Here is a 16,289-nt window from a genome sequence, read left to right on the forward strand (position 1 = left end):
GCCTCCTATGTACAAGAATATAACTACTATAATACTGCCTCCTATGTACAAGAATATAACTGCTATAATACTGCTCCTATGTACAAGAATATAACTACTATAATACTGCTCCTATGTACAGGAATATAACCACTATAATACTGCTCCTATGTACAGGAATATAACTACTATAATACTGCCTCCTATGTACAGGAATATAACTACTATAATACTGCCTCCTATGTACAAGAATATAACTACTATAATACTGCCTCCTATGTACAAGAATATAACTACTATAATACTGCTCCTATGTACAAGACTATAACTACTATAATACTGCTCCTATGTACAAGAATATAACTACTATAATACTGCTCCTATGTACAAGAATATACCTACTATAATACTGCCTCCTATGTACAAGAATATAACTACTATAATACTGCTCCTATGTACAGGAATATAACTACTATAATACTGCTCCTATGTACAGGAATATAACTACTATAATACTGCTCCTATGTACAAGACTATAACTACTATAATACTGCTCCTATGTACAAGAATATAACTACTATAATACTGCTCCTATGTACAAGAATATACCTACTATAATACTGCCTCCTATGTACAAGAATATAACTACTATAATACTGCTCCTATGTACAGGAATATAACTACTATAATACTGCTCCTATGTACAAGAATATAACTACTATAATACTGCTCCTATGAAGAAGACGACTCCTCCTGGACTTACGGTATATGTAGAGGTTAGCGGTTGAGGAGTAAATAAGTTGTAATATTTTATTTGCATGCTGGGGGTCACTTCCACATTTGCACAGTCCGCTCCCTGTCATGTGACTCATGTGCGGGGGAACACCGTGACTTTGATGTCCTCCTCCCGCTGCACCCAGGTGTGAGGTCACAGAGAAGAACTGAGAGGAGTGAGGAGGCAGCGGGCAGACCGGTTCTCCCGGCTGGAATACGAGAGCAGCGCCCATTATCTGCTCCAGTAAATGTCACGTACAATATGTAACATCTAATAGCGGGGATATAAGGGATAGTGCGGACGAGTCATGTGAAAGGACTTCGGGGTCCCGGGTGGAAGCGCCTCCGTAACTACAGCACCAGGAACAAGACTCATGTATAAAACAAATTATTTGAGAAACGTGAGCCACAGATCCCACATAACAGTGTCACCCACAGATCCCCCCCATAACAGTGTGTCCTCCACAGATCATACATAACAGTGTGTCCTCCACAGATCATACATAACAGTGTGTCATCCACAGATCCCCCATAACAGTGTGTCATCCACAGATCCCCATAACAGTGTGTCACCCACAGATCCCCCCCATAACAGTGTGTCCTCCACAGATCATACATAACAGTGTGTCCTCCACAGATCATACATAACAGTGTGTCATCCACAGATCCCCCATAACAGTGTGTCATCCACAGATCCCCCATAACAGTGTGTCATCCACAGATCCCCATAACAGTGTCATCCACAGATCCCACATAACAGTGTCACCCACAGATCCCCCCCATAACAGTGTGTCCTCCACAGATCAGATCACCCATAACAGTGTCATCCACAGATCATACATAACAGTGTGTCACCCACAGATCCCCCATAACAGTGTGTCACCCACAGATCCCCCATAACAGTGCGTCATCCACAGATCCCCATAACAGTGTCATCCACAGATCCCCCATAACAGTGTGTCATCCACAGATCCCCCATAACAGTGCGTCATCCACAGATCCCCATAACAGTGTCATCCACTGATCCCACATAACAGTGCGTCATCCACAGATCATACATAACAGTGTCACCCACAGATCCCCCATAACAGTGTCACCCACAGATCCCCCATAACAGTGTCATCCACAGATCCCCCATAACAGTGTCATCCACAGATCCCCCATAACAGTGTGTCATCCACAGATCCGCCATAACAGTGTGTCATCCACAGATCCCACATAACAGTGTGTCATCCACAGATCCCACATAACAGTGCGTCATCCACAGATCATACATAACAGTGTCACCCACAAATCCCCCATAACAGTGTCATCCACAGATCCCCCATAACAGTGTCATCCACAGATCCCCCATAACAGTGTGTCATCCACAGATCCCCATAACAGTGTCATCCACAGATCCCACATAACAGTGTGTCATCCACAGATCCCCCATAACAGTGTCATCCACAGATCCCACATAACAGTGCGTCACCCACAGATCCCACATAACAGTGTCATCCACAGATCCCCCATAACAGTGTCATCCACAGATCCCCCATAACAGTGTCATCCACAGATCCCCCATAACAGTGTCATCCACAGATCCCCCATAACAGTGTCATCCACAGATCCCCCATAACAGTGTGTCATCCACAGATCCGCCATAAGTGTGTAACCCACAGATCCCCAAACCAGTGTCACCCACAGATCCCCCATAACAGTGCGTCATCCACAGATCCCCATAACAGTGTCATCCACTGATCCCACATAACAGTGCGTCATCCACAGATCATACATAACAGTGTCACCCACAGATCCCCCATAACAGTGTCACCCACAGATCCCCCATAACAGTGTCATCCACAGATCCCCCATAACAGTGTCATCCACAGATCCCCCATAACAGTGTCATCCACAGATCCCCCATAACAGTGTGTCATCCACAGATCCGCCATAACAGTGTGTCATCCACAGATCCCACATAACAGTGCGTCATCCACAGATCATACATAACAGTGTCACCCACAGATCCCCCATAACAGTGTCACCCACAGATCCCCCATAACAATGTCATCCACAGATCCCCCATAACAGTGTCATCCACAGATCCCCCATAACAGTGTCATCCACAGATCCCCCATAACAGTGTCATCCACAGATCCCCCATAACAGTGTGTCATCCACAGATCCCCCATAACAGTGTCATCCACAGATCCCCCATAACAGTGTCATCCACAGATCCCCCATAACAGTGTCATCCACAGATCCCCATAACAGTGTGTCATCCACAGATCCCCCATAAGTGTGTCACCCACAGATCCCCCATAACAGTGTCACCCACTGATTCCCCATAACAGTGTCACCCACAGATCCCCCATAACAGTGTCACCCACAGATCCCCCATAACAGTGTGTTATTCACAGAGCCCCCATAACAGTGTGTTATTCACAGATCCCCCATAACAGTGTGTCATCCACAGATCCCACATAACAGTGCGTCATCCACAGATCATACATAACAGTGCGTCATCCACAGATCATACATAACAGTGCGTCACCCACAGATCCCCCATAACAGTGTCACCCACAGATCCCCCATAACAGTGTCATCCACAGATCCCCCATAACAGTGTCATCCACAGATCCCCCATAACAGTGTGTCATCCACAGATCCGCCATAAGTGTGTCACCCACAGATCCCCAAACCAGTGTCACCCACAGATCCCCCATAACAGTGTCACCCACAGATCCCCCATAACAGTGTCATCCACAGATCCCCCATAACAGTGTGTCATCCACAGATCCGCCATAAGTGTGTCACCCACAGATCCCCAAACCAGTGTCACCCACAGATCCCCCATAACAGTGTCACCCACAGATCCCCCATAACAGTGTGTCATCCACAGATCCCCCATAACAGTGTGTCATCCACAGATCCCCCATAACAGTGTGTCATTCACAGATCCCTATAACAGCGCATCATTCCTAGATACTTAAATCCATTCGCTCAGCAGTCCACTATTTCTCACTTAACGCCGTTTTGTCTCCATGGTTTCTATGTGCAATATTCGACTTCTCTGGACTCGTTTCGCGTCACGTGACGTCAGTTGCACGTTCTGATTGGTGTTGTGCGAGCTTCGCAAGGCATTGTGGGAACATGGAGGGAAATGTGGGGAGATTGGAGGAAGAAGCGCTGAAGAGGAAAGAGAGACTGCTGGAGCTGAGGAAGAAGAGGGTAAGAAGGAGGCGCAGAGCGGAAAGCCCCGGGGCCTCCACCGTGCTCTGGCTTTCGGTGTCCTGCGCGTCGGCCGCCATATCCCCCTCTGTACCGCGCTGTTAGGTCTAGGTTTTTTGCCAGGTCGGCGGCAATGTGTTGCGCTTTTCCTGCGTTATTCCCCCCCCCCCCCCCCTCAGAGCAGCCACAGCAATTAGTAGTAATTTTGCCCAAACCACCTTGTAACCGCATCTTGTGCACGCCGCCTTACTGCTGTGAGGTATTGGGGGCACAGCTTCAGGTTTCTCCCCCACATCTGCCATCTAGGGGTTAACTGCATGAAGTTACAGCCGAGCTCCATGGCACTGGCGGAGATGGACTTAGGACCCCGTGATCTTCTGGGGCCCCCGGCAGTTGGACTCCCACTGGTCCCCTGTGTTTGTATTGGCCCAGTCCCTTTGAGTGCTTTTTCAGTGTTTTTTTTGGTTTTGTTTCCAGTTCCGTTTTTTCGGTATGGGATATACAATATACAGTAATTACATAGAAACAATTGGGCTGGGCATAACATTTTCAATAGATGGTTCCGCAAAAACGGAACGGATTGGGAAGACCTGCAGATGCATTTCCGTATGTGTTTTTTGCGGACTCGTCTACTTGAATGGAGCCACAGAACGTGATTTGCGGGCAATAATAGGACGTGTTCTATCTGTGAACGGAAAAAAGGAAATACAGAAATGGAATGCATATGGGGCACATTTTAGTTTTTTTTTGCGGAACCATTGAAATGAATGGTACTGTATATGAAACGCAAAAAACAGCCAGTAAACGGAAAGAAAAAAAACGGTCATGTGAAAGAGACCTTAGGGTCCCTTCACACGTCCGGACGTATGTGTTTTGCGGATCCGCAAAACACTGACATCGGCAATGTGCTATTCGCAATTTGCGGACCGCACATCGCCGACACTATAATAGAAAATGGTCTGCAATTGCGGACAAGAATAGGACATGTTCTATTTTTTTCGGGAACGGAATTGCAGATCCGGATCCGTTCCAGACCCATTTGAAAGTGAATGGGTCCGCACCCGTTCCGCAAATTACATAGAGAGGACCTTTCACTAGTATACAAACTAAAAACTAACTCTATCTGTGGGCAGAGCAGCGCCCAGGGGTCCCCCTGCACTTACTAGTATGTCTGGGCGCCGCTCCGTTCGCCCGGTATAGGCTCCGGTGTCTCAGCTCCGTCTGTTGTAGCAGGAGGCGTGTCCCTTGCTGCAGCACTGGCCAATCGCAGCGCACAGCTCATAGCCAGGGCGCCGCTCTGCCCACAGATAGTTAGTTTTTAGTTTGTATACTAGTGAAAGGTCCTCTTTAACAGATGCGGACCCAAATTACGGACGTGAAAATAGACCCTTATGTGGTGTAGGCCAGGTTTAAAGGGGTTAATCTGGACTAAAAAACATGCCCCATACGCCCGGGCCCCTCACACTGGATATACTTATCAGGTCCCCCCCTCTCCATGCGTCGCTGCTTCTACCCGTGTGCATATGAAAACATCCGGTGTCGGGGATGAGCCTCCCTATTGTCACCCGCGATGCTAGGGAGGCTCGTCTCCTTCACCCCCTGCCATTGGCTGCTCCCCCCCCAACATCGGAAGTTTTCATCTGTGCGCAGGGAGCCAGGTACGTTTTTTTCAGTGTGAGGGGCCTGGGCATATGGGGCACGTTTTTTAGTCTCAGATAACCCCTTCAACTCTGGGAACCCTCCACGGTGGTGATCATACTTACCTGATCCTTGCTGCTCGTTTCCGGCTCCATTAGTCTTCCTGTTTGATGTGAGTCACATGACCGCAGCAGCCAATGGCTGGTCACAGCAGTGACATGTCGCCCATGTGTTGTGTGACCCAGTGAGATGATGAATTGGTAACTCCTAACCACAGTGGGCAGCCATTGGCTGCAGTGGTCATGTGACCCACGTCATAAAGGATGCTAACACGGAGAGACCTGGGATCTGTAGGTGCGGCGGGGATCATGTAAGTATGCACCCACCACCGGTCCAGCTACGCAGGGGGGAGGGGCCTGTGGAAAAGATTGTCTGTAGACATAAAGATGCACCAGCCGGACACGTTTCAGAAATTTGGCACAAATGACAGCGACACAGACTCCAGCATAACTGCGCTTAGATTTCCCCCTCATGATAAATTTTCCCTTTGTGTTTCAGTTCCATGTCCTGACACTGCTCACAGCTGAGGGGTTGTTGCACTGTCCAGTCAGCACAGCGGCACAGATCTTTCCTGTCCCAAGTCCCCTGCAACTTTTACTGGCACCAAAACATTATGACAAACCCTCAGCTGTGAGAAGTGTTAGGCCAGTGGAAGTTTTCGGTCTGTGGATATAAAAATAATATTCCCATGTAATGACAGGAAGCAGAGGTATTGAACATGTTGAGGAATAGAAAAATCAAGGGGCTATTTTATTAATTTTAGAAAAGTTGGAAATGTTGTCAGTTTGTGACATAATTTGTAGCATTTTCTGACTCTCTCTCCATGTTTACCAAACGGGGACGGGTGCTTTGTGGCACATTACAGCGCCCGGCTGCAGTAGGTTCCAGTTCTGATGTGTGGACGGCGGGAGATGCAGACTGATGCTGGTCTTTAGTGAATGACCCCCAGTGCAGAACTTGTCGTTACAGGGTGACGGTGTTTGGGGCGTCTGCGCCGCATCCTGTCTTATATCTGTGCTGCACTGGAGGGAAGCGCAGGATGTGTGCGGGCGATATACCACATCGTATCACACACCGCTTCCTGCCGCTCCATTGTCGCGTGATCCTGTGCAGATAACGCTGCTGCTACACGGTGACCCCCTCCCCCACACTTCAGCGGAAGATTTGGCTCCCGGATATGAGAGGAGGGGGCTACCTGTAATATGTATATAAAGCTTCATCAATCTGTAATGGGACTTTCTGCAACTTTTTGAACACTTTGTTTCAATTTTTAACATCTCTGCTTGCTGAAAATTGTCCGTACACATTAGATATTTGGACCCTGTTAGTTTCCAGTGTGCCATCTCCTGCCACAGGAAGTCGGGTCAGATGAGCTGTTCTATGTCCGTGCTTAGCGAGTACTGCAAACTAGAGGTCCCCCTGTATAACATGCCATGTAAAGTATGGAGGACGCGGGGACTGCTGCCCTCCTACCCTTCTGTAGATAAGAGGGGCGCCCGGGCAGTTATGACCGTTATGATAACTGACTTCTGTTCTGTCTCTTGTAGTTGCGAGAAGATGGCGGCACAGACGGCGAGGAGACCGAAAAGCAGGAAGAAAAACACCGGTATGCGGGTATCCAGCAGCTGTGCCAGGCCTGTGTACTGTATGGGTAGTGTGTGTGTGTGTATGTAGTACCAGACCTGTGTACTATATGGGTAGTGTGTGTGTGTGTGTGTATAGTGCCAGACCTGTGTACTATATGGGTGGTGTGTATATGGTGCCAGGCCTGTGTACTATATGGGTGGTGTGTGTGTATATAGTGCCAGGCCTGTGTACTGTTTGGGTAGTGTGTGTGTATATAGTGCCAGGCCTGTGTACTGTTTGGGTAGTGTGTGTGTGTGTGTGTATATAGTGCCAGACCTGGGTACTGTATGGGTAGTGTGTGTGTGTGTGTGTGTGTGTATATAGTGCCAGGCCTGTGTACTGTTTGGGTAGTGTGTGTGTATATAGTGCCAGACCTGTGTACTGTTTGGGTAGTGTGTGTGTATATAGTGCCAGACCTGTGTACTGTATGGGTAGTGTGTGTGTATATAGTGCCAGGCCTGTGTACTGTTTGGGTAGTGTGTGTGTATATAGTGCCAGACCTGTGTACTGTATGGGTAGTGTGTGTATATAGTGCCAGGCCTGTGTACTGTATGGGTAGTGTGTGTGTGTATATAGTGCCAGGCCTGTGTACTGTATGGGTAGTGTGTGTGTGTATATAGTGCCAGGCCTGTGTACTGTTTGGGTAGTGTGTGTGTGTATATAGTGCCAGGCCTGTGTACTGTATGGGTAGTGTGTGTGTGTGTGTGTGTGTGTGTGTATATAGTGCCAGGCCTGTGTACTGTTTGGGTAGTGTGTGTGTATATAGTGCCAGAGCTGTGTACTGTTTGGGTAGTGTGTGTGTATATAGTGCCAGGCCTGTGTACTGTTTGGGTAGTGTGTGTGTGTGTATATAGTGCCAGACCTGTGTACTGTATGGGTAGTGTGTGTATATAGTGCCAGGCCTGTGTACTGTATGGGTAGTGTGTGTGTGTGTATATAGTGCCAGGCCTGTGTACTGTATGGGTAGTGTGTGTGTGTATATAGTGCCAGGCCTGTGTACTGTTTGGGTAGTGTGTGTGTATATAGTGCCAGACCTGTGTACTGTTTGGGTAGTGTGTGTGTATATAGTGCCAGACCTGTGTACTGTTTGGGTAGTGTGTGTGTATATAGTGCCAGACCTGTGTACTGTTTGGGTAGTGTGTGTGTATATAGTGCCAGACCTGTGTACTGTTTGGGTAGTGTGTGTGTATATAGTGCCAGACCTGTGTACTGTATGGGTAGTGTGTGTGTATATAGTGCCAGGCCTGTGTACTGTTTGGGTAGTGTGTGTGTATATAGTGCCAGACCTGTGTACTGTATGGGTAGTGTGTGTATGTAGTGCCAGACCTGTGTACTATATGGGTGGTGTGTGTGTGTGTGTGTGTATATAGTGCCAGGCCTGTGTACTGTTTGGGTAGTGTGTGTATATAGTGCCAGGCCTGTGTACTGTATGGGTAGTGTGTGTGTGTATATAGTGCCAGGCCTGTGTACTATATGGGTGGTGTGTGTGTATATAGTGCCAGGCCTGTGTACTATATGGGTGGTGTGTGTGTATATAGTGCCAGGCCTGTGTACTGTTTGGGTAGTGTGTGTATATAGTGCCAGACCTGTGTACTGTATGGGTAGTGTGTGTATATAGTGCCAGACCTGTGTACTGTATGGGTAGTGTGTGTATATAGTGCCAGACCTGTGTACTGTATGGGTAGTGTGTGTATATAGTGCCAGACCTGTGTACTGTATGGGTAGTGTGTGTGTGTGTGTGTGTATATAGTGCCAGGCCTGTGTACTGTATGGGTAGTGTGTATATTTATACAGTCAGCGGTGGTCCAGGAGCCGCCTAGGCCCGTGGCCCTATGATACTAGTTGATTGGGATCCCAGCAGTCGGCCCCCATGTCCTGCTAGTGGCCCCCTGTGACCTGTTCTGGGATAGGGGATGGATTCTATAACTCCTGGTCTGAGGTCACAGTGGCCATAAGTGATTCCGAACGTTCCTACGGACGTCCTTTTTTGGCCTCTAGAAGATCACCTGACAGAATTTAAAGAGGACCTTTCATCAGAATTAAACTTCTAAAGTAACTATGCAGGCATGAAGAGCGGCGCCCAGGGACCCCCCTGCACTTACTGGTATACCTGGGCGCCGCTCCGTTCTCCGGTAATTGCCTCCGGTATCTTTACAGTTAGGCTCCACCCAGGGGAACCTGCCGGCGCCTCCTTCTCCCATGCTGCAGCGCTGGCCAATCACAGCGCTCAGCTCTCTCTCAGGCTATGAGCTGAGCGCTGTGATTGGCCAGCGCTGCAGCATTGGAGAATGAGCCGACGGCAGGTTCCCCTGGGTGGAGCCTAACTGTAAAGATACCGGAGGCAATTACCGGAGAACGGAGCGGCGCCCAGGTATACCAGTAAGTGCAGGGGGGTCCCTGAGGGCGGCTCTACATGCCTGTATAGTTAATTTAGAAGTTTAATTCTGATGAAAGGTCCTCTTTAACATAAGAAATAGGTGAGAGGAGATGTACAGTCCACAGCTCAGCCCGGGTACTGCATGGAGCGTCGCACAACAGACGCCAGTGGCACCCGCCAGACCACATGAAGATAATGGTGCCGGGGCCAATACACCTGACGGGTCGGGCATTACCACGAGGCTCTAGCAGGAGGATGATGACTGTGTTCTCCCCTCCCGGTAACTACATAGTGTATATGATATGTAGATGCTAGGAACCAGCTCTGCTGTCAATCAAGGGGAGGGAGCCGTGTGCAGAGCACCGGGGGTGTTACACAGCAGTGCTCCATGGGTTCAGCCCTGCCTCCTGGTGCTCCAACATGCTCATTTACATATGGATAAAAAAAATGCTGATAGGGCCTCTTTCACACTACCGTATGGCTATTTCAGTGTTTTGCGGTCCGTTTTTCACCAATCCGTTGTTCCGTTTTTTTGTTTCCGTTCCGGTTTTCCATATGGCATATACAGTAATTACATAGAAAAAATTGGGCTGGGCATAACATTTTCAATAGATGGTTCCGCAAAAACAGAATGGATACGGATGCATTTCCGTATGTGTTACGTTTTTTTTTTTGCGGGGCCATTGACTTGAATGGAGCTACGGAACGTGATTTGCAGGCAATAATAGGCTATGTTCTATCATTCAACGGAACGTAAATACGGAAACGGAATGCATACAGAGTACATTCCGTGTTTTTTGTGAAACCATTGAAATCAATGGTTCCGTATACGGAACACAAAAAACGGCCTGCAAAACGGGGGAAAAAAAAAACGGTAGTGTGAAAGAGGCCTAGAGGCAGCTTTTAGCATACAGACAAAATAAATGTATCGTTCTATTCAGCGTGATGAATCCTACCAGGCAGTACGCTTGGTTTAATAGGGTTGATCCTGGTGACGGAGCCTCTTGACGTCACCTGTTTCCAGCCCCGGCCACATCAAGACATGGTGGACGAGATAATGGGCCCAGAAGAGCGCGACGTCCCCGTGAGGGGCTCATTGGCTGAAGTTCGTCCCCTCCTCACAGTTTTGGACCCCCATGTTCTTTATCCAGTTTATCCCCCATTATTCACAGTTTGGTCTCCAACCTGTTGCTGCTGCTGTTGAAGTGCAGCTCATGATGGGAGTTGTAGTGTATGTATATCATAAATCTCTTATTGAGAATTCACAGAGATTCCCGAGGAGGGATCCTGAGAGTCTAAGACGACATTACTGGTGATGTCTCTTGAGTCTTACCTCCTGTTACTTCTTGCAGAGAGCTGAAACTTAGGAACTACACCCCTCAGGATGAAAGTCTGAAAGAGCGTCAGATAGCGCCCGCCAAACCGGAGTCCGGTGAGTATGGCTGCCTCCGAGACCTACCCTGGGTGGTCAGTGTCATTCCTCCTGTAACCTTATCCTCCTCTCTTATTGCTCCCTCTAGTGGAGGAGAAGGTGAAGGAGCAGCTGGAAGCCGCCAAACCGGAGCCCATCATAGAAGAAGTGGTAAGTTCAGAGGGGCCACAGTGAATAGGAGAGTACTAATGTAACATCTAGGGGCCACAGCGGATAGGAGAGTACTAATGTAACATCTGGGGAGGAACTGAGGGGCCACAGCGGATAGGAGAGTACTAATGTAACATCTGGGGAGGAACTGAGGGGCCACAGCGGCTAGAAGAGTACTAATGTAACATCCAGGGAGGACCCGAGGGGCCACAGCGGATAGGAGACCATTAATATAACATCCGGGGAGGACCCGAGGGGCCACAGCGGCTAGAAGAGTACTAATGTAACATCTGGGGAGGAACTGAGGGGCCACAGCGAATAGGAGACCAATAATATAACATCCAGGGAGGACCCGAGGGGCCACAGCGGATAGGAGAGTACTAATGTAACATCTGGGGAGGAACTGAGGGGCCACAGCGGATAGGAGACCATTAATATAACATCCGGGGAGGACCCGAGGGGCCACAGCGGCTAGAAGAGTACTAATGTAACATCTGGGGAGGAACTGAGGGGCCACAGCGGATAGGAGACCAATAATATAACATCCAGGGAGGACCCGAGGGGCCACAGCGGATAGGAGAGTACTAATGTAACATCTGGGGAGGAACTGAGGGGCCACAGCGGATAGGAGACCATTAATATAACATCCGGGGAGGACCCGAGGGGCCACAGCGGATAGGAGAGTACTAATGTAACATCTGGGGAGGAACTGAGGGGCCAAAGCACTTAGTACCTTATAATCTGGAGGGTCCTCGGTGTGAGCTGCACGTATTCCTCGGCTCCTCTGACTTTTTCTCTTTGTTTTTAGGATCTCACAAATCTCGCTCCAAGAAAGCCGGACTGGTAAGTGTTAAGTCTGGGATCACTGTCCGTCCGCTCGCCCTGAAGCCTCTGTAGGCCACTTACCTGTGTGAAAAATGGTCTAGATCTCCCCCTCCTCCTTTAGGGTGTGTATTAAAAGGTCTCCCACCCTGATGATAACAAGGGAAGCTAATAACGGGGCCCCAGCTACCAATAAATAGAGCCCGACCAACCATAACATAGGACTAGTCCTTGGTTCTCTGGTCGCAGCCTGCAGTGAAAAGAAGAGCGGTCTGCAGTCTGCTCCTCCTGACTATGCCCGTGGTTAAATATAGATAATTTTGCCCCCTGCAGTGTACATTATGTGTAATAGTAGTAGATGAGTACAGAGCCGAAGCCCACTTAGGTTACTTTCACACTTGCGTTCAGAGCGGATCCGCCCAGACGGATCCGCTCATATTATGCAGACGATGGGATCCGTTCAGAACGGATCCGTCTGCATTATATTGTAGAAAAAATTCTAAGTGTGAAAGTAGCTTCAGACGGATCCGTCCAGACTTTGCATTGAAAGTCAATGGGGGACGGATCTGTTTGAAGATTGAGCCACAGTGTGTGAAATTCAAACGGATCCATCCCCATTAACTTACATTGTAAGTCTGGACGGATCCGTTTGCCTCCGCACGGCCAGGCGGACACCCGAACGCTGCCAGACTGATGCATTCTGAGCGGATCCGCATCCACTCAGAATGCATTAGGGCTGGACGGAAGCGTTCGGGGCCGCTTGTGAGAGCCTTTAAACGGAACTCGCAAGCGGAGCCCCGAACGCTAATGTGAAAGTAGCCTTACATGTGTATTACAGACAGGACCTGAGATGTAGCTATGGAGACCACCATTCTTTACACTGCATGCTGCATTCCGGGAAATCCTGCTATATAGAAACAGGCTCATAATACAAAGAGACTTAAAAAATGTGTTAATATAATGTAATCTATCTAAAGGGTGAGCGGCTTCTTTCAGGGATTTGTGAAATGTTTGCCCCCTGCCAATCCCCCTTCCCTTCTTGTCTTCAGGGATCTAAAGAGAGACGTAGCTAAGAAATTAGAGAAGCTGGAGAAACGGACGCAGCGAGCCATCGCAGAGTTAATCCGTGAGTTACCAACCTGTGGGGGGCGCTACATTCTGTAAACCAGATGATGACCTAGAACAGTGATGGCTTAACCTCCAGCACTCCGGCTGTGGTGAAACTATAACTCCCAGCATGCTCCATTCATTTCTATCGAGTTCTGAGAACAGCCAAGCAAGGGGGCATCTTGGGAGTTGTAGTTTTACCACAGCTGAAGTGCCCTACAACATCCTCAAGATGTCTGCCATTTCCCATTACAAGCAGAGCATGAGCGCAACCAGGTGTGCCGGGTGCCTCGTAATCTGCTCCGGATCATCCTATACCTCTGTCTGAACCCATTACAGGAGGGAGAGAATGACTGTAGGACAGGAGAATACAGTCTATTGCCCCCTGTTATCAGCCATTTCAGGGGAGAGGATGACTGTAGGACAGGAGAATACAGTCTATTGCCCCCTGTTATCAGCCATTTCAGGGGAGAGGATGACTGTAGGACAGGAGAATACAGTCTATTGCCCCCTGTTATCAGCCATTTCAGGGGAAGGATGACTGTAGGACAGGAGAATACAGTCTATTGCCCCCTGTTATCAGCCATTTCAGGGGAGAGGATGACTGTAGGACAGGAGAATACAGTCTATTGCTCCCTGTTATCAGCCATTTCAGGGGAGAGGATGACTGTAGGACAGGAGAATACAGTCTATTGCTCCCTGTTATCAGACATTTCAGGGGAGAGGATGACTGTAGGACAGGAGAATACAGTCTATTGCTCCCTGTTATCAGCCATTTCAGGGGGGAGGATGAATGTAGGTCAGGAGAATACAGTCTATTGTCCCCTGTTATCAGACATTTCAGGGGAGAGGACGACTGTAGGACAGGAGAATACAGTCTATTGCCCCCTGTTATCAGCCATTTCAGGGGAGAGGATGACTGTAGGACAGGAGAATACAGTCTATTGCCCCCTGTTATCAGCCATTTCAGGGGAGAGGATGACTGTAGGACAGGAGAATACAGTCTATTGCTCCCTGTTATCAGCCATTTCAGGGGAGAGGATGACTGTAGGACAGGAGAATACAGTCTATTGCTCCCTGTTATCAGACATTTCAGTGGAGAGGATGACTGTAGGACAGGAGAATACAGTCTATTGCCCCCTGTTATCAGCCATTTCAGGGGGGAGGATGAATGTAGGTCAGGAGAATACAGTCTATTGTCCCCTGTTATCAGACATTTCAGGGGAGAGGACGACTGTAGGACAGGAGAATACAGTCTATTGCCCCCTGTTATCAGCCATTTCAGGGGAGGGGATGACTGTAGGACAGGAAAATACAGTCTATTGCTCCCTGTTATCAGCCATTTCAGGGGAGAGGATGACTGTAGTACAGGAGAATACAGTCTATTGCCCCCTGTTATCAGCCATTTCAGGGGAGAGGATGACTGTAGGACAGGAGAATACAGTCTATTGCCCCCTGTTATCAGCCATTTCATGGGAGAGGATGACTGTAGGACAGGAGAATACAGTCTATTGCTCCCTGTTATCAGCCATTTCAGGGGAGAGGATGACTGTAGGACAGGAGAATACAATCTATTGCTCCCTGTTATCAGCCATTTCAGGGGGGAGGATGACTGTAGGACAGGAGAATACAGTCTATTGCCCCCTGTTATCAGCCATTTCAGGGGGGAGGATGACTGTAGGACAGGAGAATACAGTCTATTGCCCCCTGTTATCAGCCATTTCATGGGAGAGGATGACTGTAGGACAGGAGAATACAGTCTATTGCTCCCTGTTATCAGCCATTTCAGGGGGGAGGATGACTGTAGGACAGGAGAATACAGTCTATTGCCCCCTGTTATCAGCCATTTCATGGGAGAGGATGACTGTAGGACAGGAGAATACAGTCTATTGCCCCCTGTTATCAGCCATTTTAGGGGAGAGGATGACTGTAGGACAGGAGAATACAGTCTATTGCTCCCTGTTATCAGCCATTTCAGGGGAGAGGATGACTGTAGGACAGGAGAATACAGTCTATTGCTCCCTGTTATCAGCCATTTCAGGGAGAGGATGAATGTAGGACAGGAGAATACAGTCTATTGCTCCCTGTTATCAGCCATTTCAGGGGAGAGGATTTCTGCAGTGATGTACAAAATCCTGATTGGATAGTGGCAGACTGTGCAGGGAACCCCCCCCCCCCCCCCCCCCCAACAGGTAACACGCAGCTGGACCTTCATTGCAAACTGACAGTAATTAATTCAAAACTTCTAGGAGGAATAATAGAGGAACTCAATATCATGAGAATAGATGCTCCAGAATTGTTATTACATGGGGGATTCAAGTAGTTGCTAAAACTTACATGTCGGGGGGGGACCAGCCCATCTGTAATATCACATATCTCCTGGCTGAAAATCTATTCATGACTGATATCGGCCGCTCCTCTTATAACGCTCCAGTGCTGATATAACCTCCAGAGACATTACACATGTACGGTTACATCCATACTGTACAGTTACCGGCCCTGTGATGATTCTGTTGTTCTTCTGGTGTTTGTGGCAGGAGAGCGGTTAAAGGGTCAGGAGGAGAATCTTGCGGACGCGGTGCAGGCAGCTAAACAGGAGAACGAGGATTCTGACTGATCGTTGACATCAAATCGGCGACAAGATGATGATTCTGCCGTTCTGTTATGGAGGACTCCGCTGGAGGTCGAGACTGGATCGGGACATGACGAGGAGGGTACATTGGTCCTACTGACGCCCCAGGGGACAGGACTGTGGAATGTCAGCCTCTCTGCCCAGTGTATTCTCCTGCTCTACCCCCGTCTGCTGGGACTTGTGCATTTTAGCACAAGGTGAAGGCGGCTGAGATTTTTATATTTGTAAAAAAAAAAATTTTTTGTTATTGTTTTTTATGCAATAAATATTAAGTAAAATGTAAATGGTGCTTTATTTTACATAACTGCGCTGAAATCTTCATCAATGAGGCCCTCAGCCCCCCCCCAATATGATATACAGTGCACTATATGCTCAAACCTGGGAAGTGGTGGTATGTGAGGAGAATGGAGACACGAGGGAGGTCATATACTGAGCAGGGACCCCAGCAGCACAGAGTATTACAGGAGAGAGAGATG

The 16,289-nt window shown here is 48.5% G+C and overlaps 1 protein-coding gene across 1 annotated transcript; it reads left to right on the forward strand.

Annotated features, from left to right (window-relative positions):
* Positions 1–3,872: 3,872 nt before the first annotated feature.
* On the forward strand, positions 3,873–16,097 carry CCDC12 (coiled-coil domain containing 12). Its single transcript, XM_044294041.1, has 7 exons — positions 3,873–3,969; positions 7,215–7,273; positions 11,023–11,102; positions 11,191–11,252; positions 12,061–12,095; positions 13,124–13,200; positions 15,719–16,097. The coding sequence occupies exons 1-7, from the start codon at positions 3,892–3,894 to the stop codon at positions 15,796–15,798; spliced, it is 471 nt and encodes a 156-aa protein (XP_044149976.1). The 5' UTR covers positions 3,873–3,891; the 3' UTR covers positions 15,799–16,097.
* The last annotated feature ends 192 nt before the right edge of the window (positions 16,098–16,289 follow it).

This window comes from Bufo gargarizans, chromosome 5 (genome assembly GCF_014858855.1).
Source record: "Bufo gargarizans isolate SCDJY-AF-19 chromosome 5, ASM1485885v1, whole genome shotgun sequence".
In the NCBI taxonomy this organism is placed as follows: domain Eukaryota; kingdom Metazoa; phylum Chordata; class Amphibia; order Anura; family Bufonidae; genus Bufo; species Bufo gargarizans.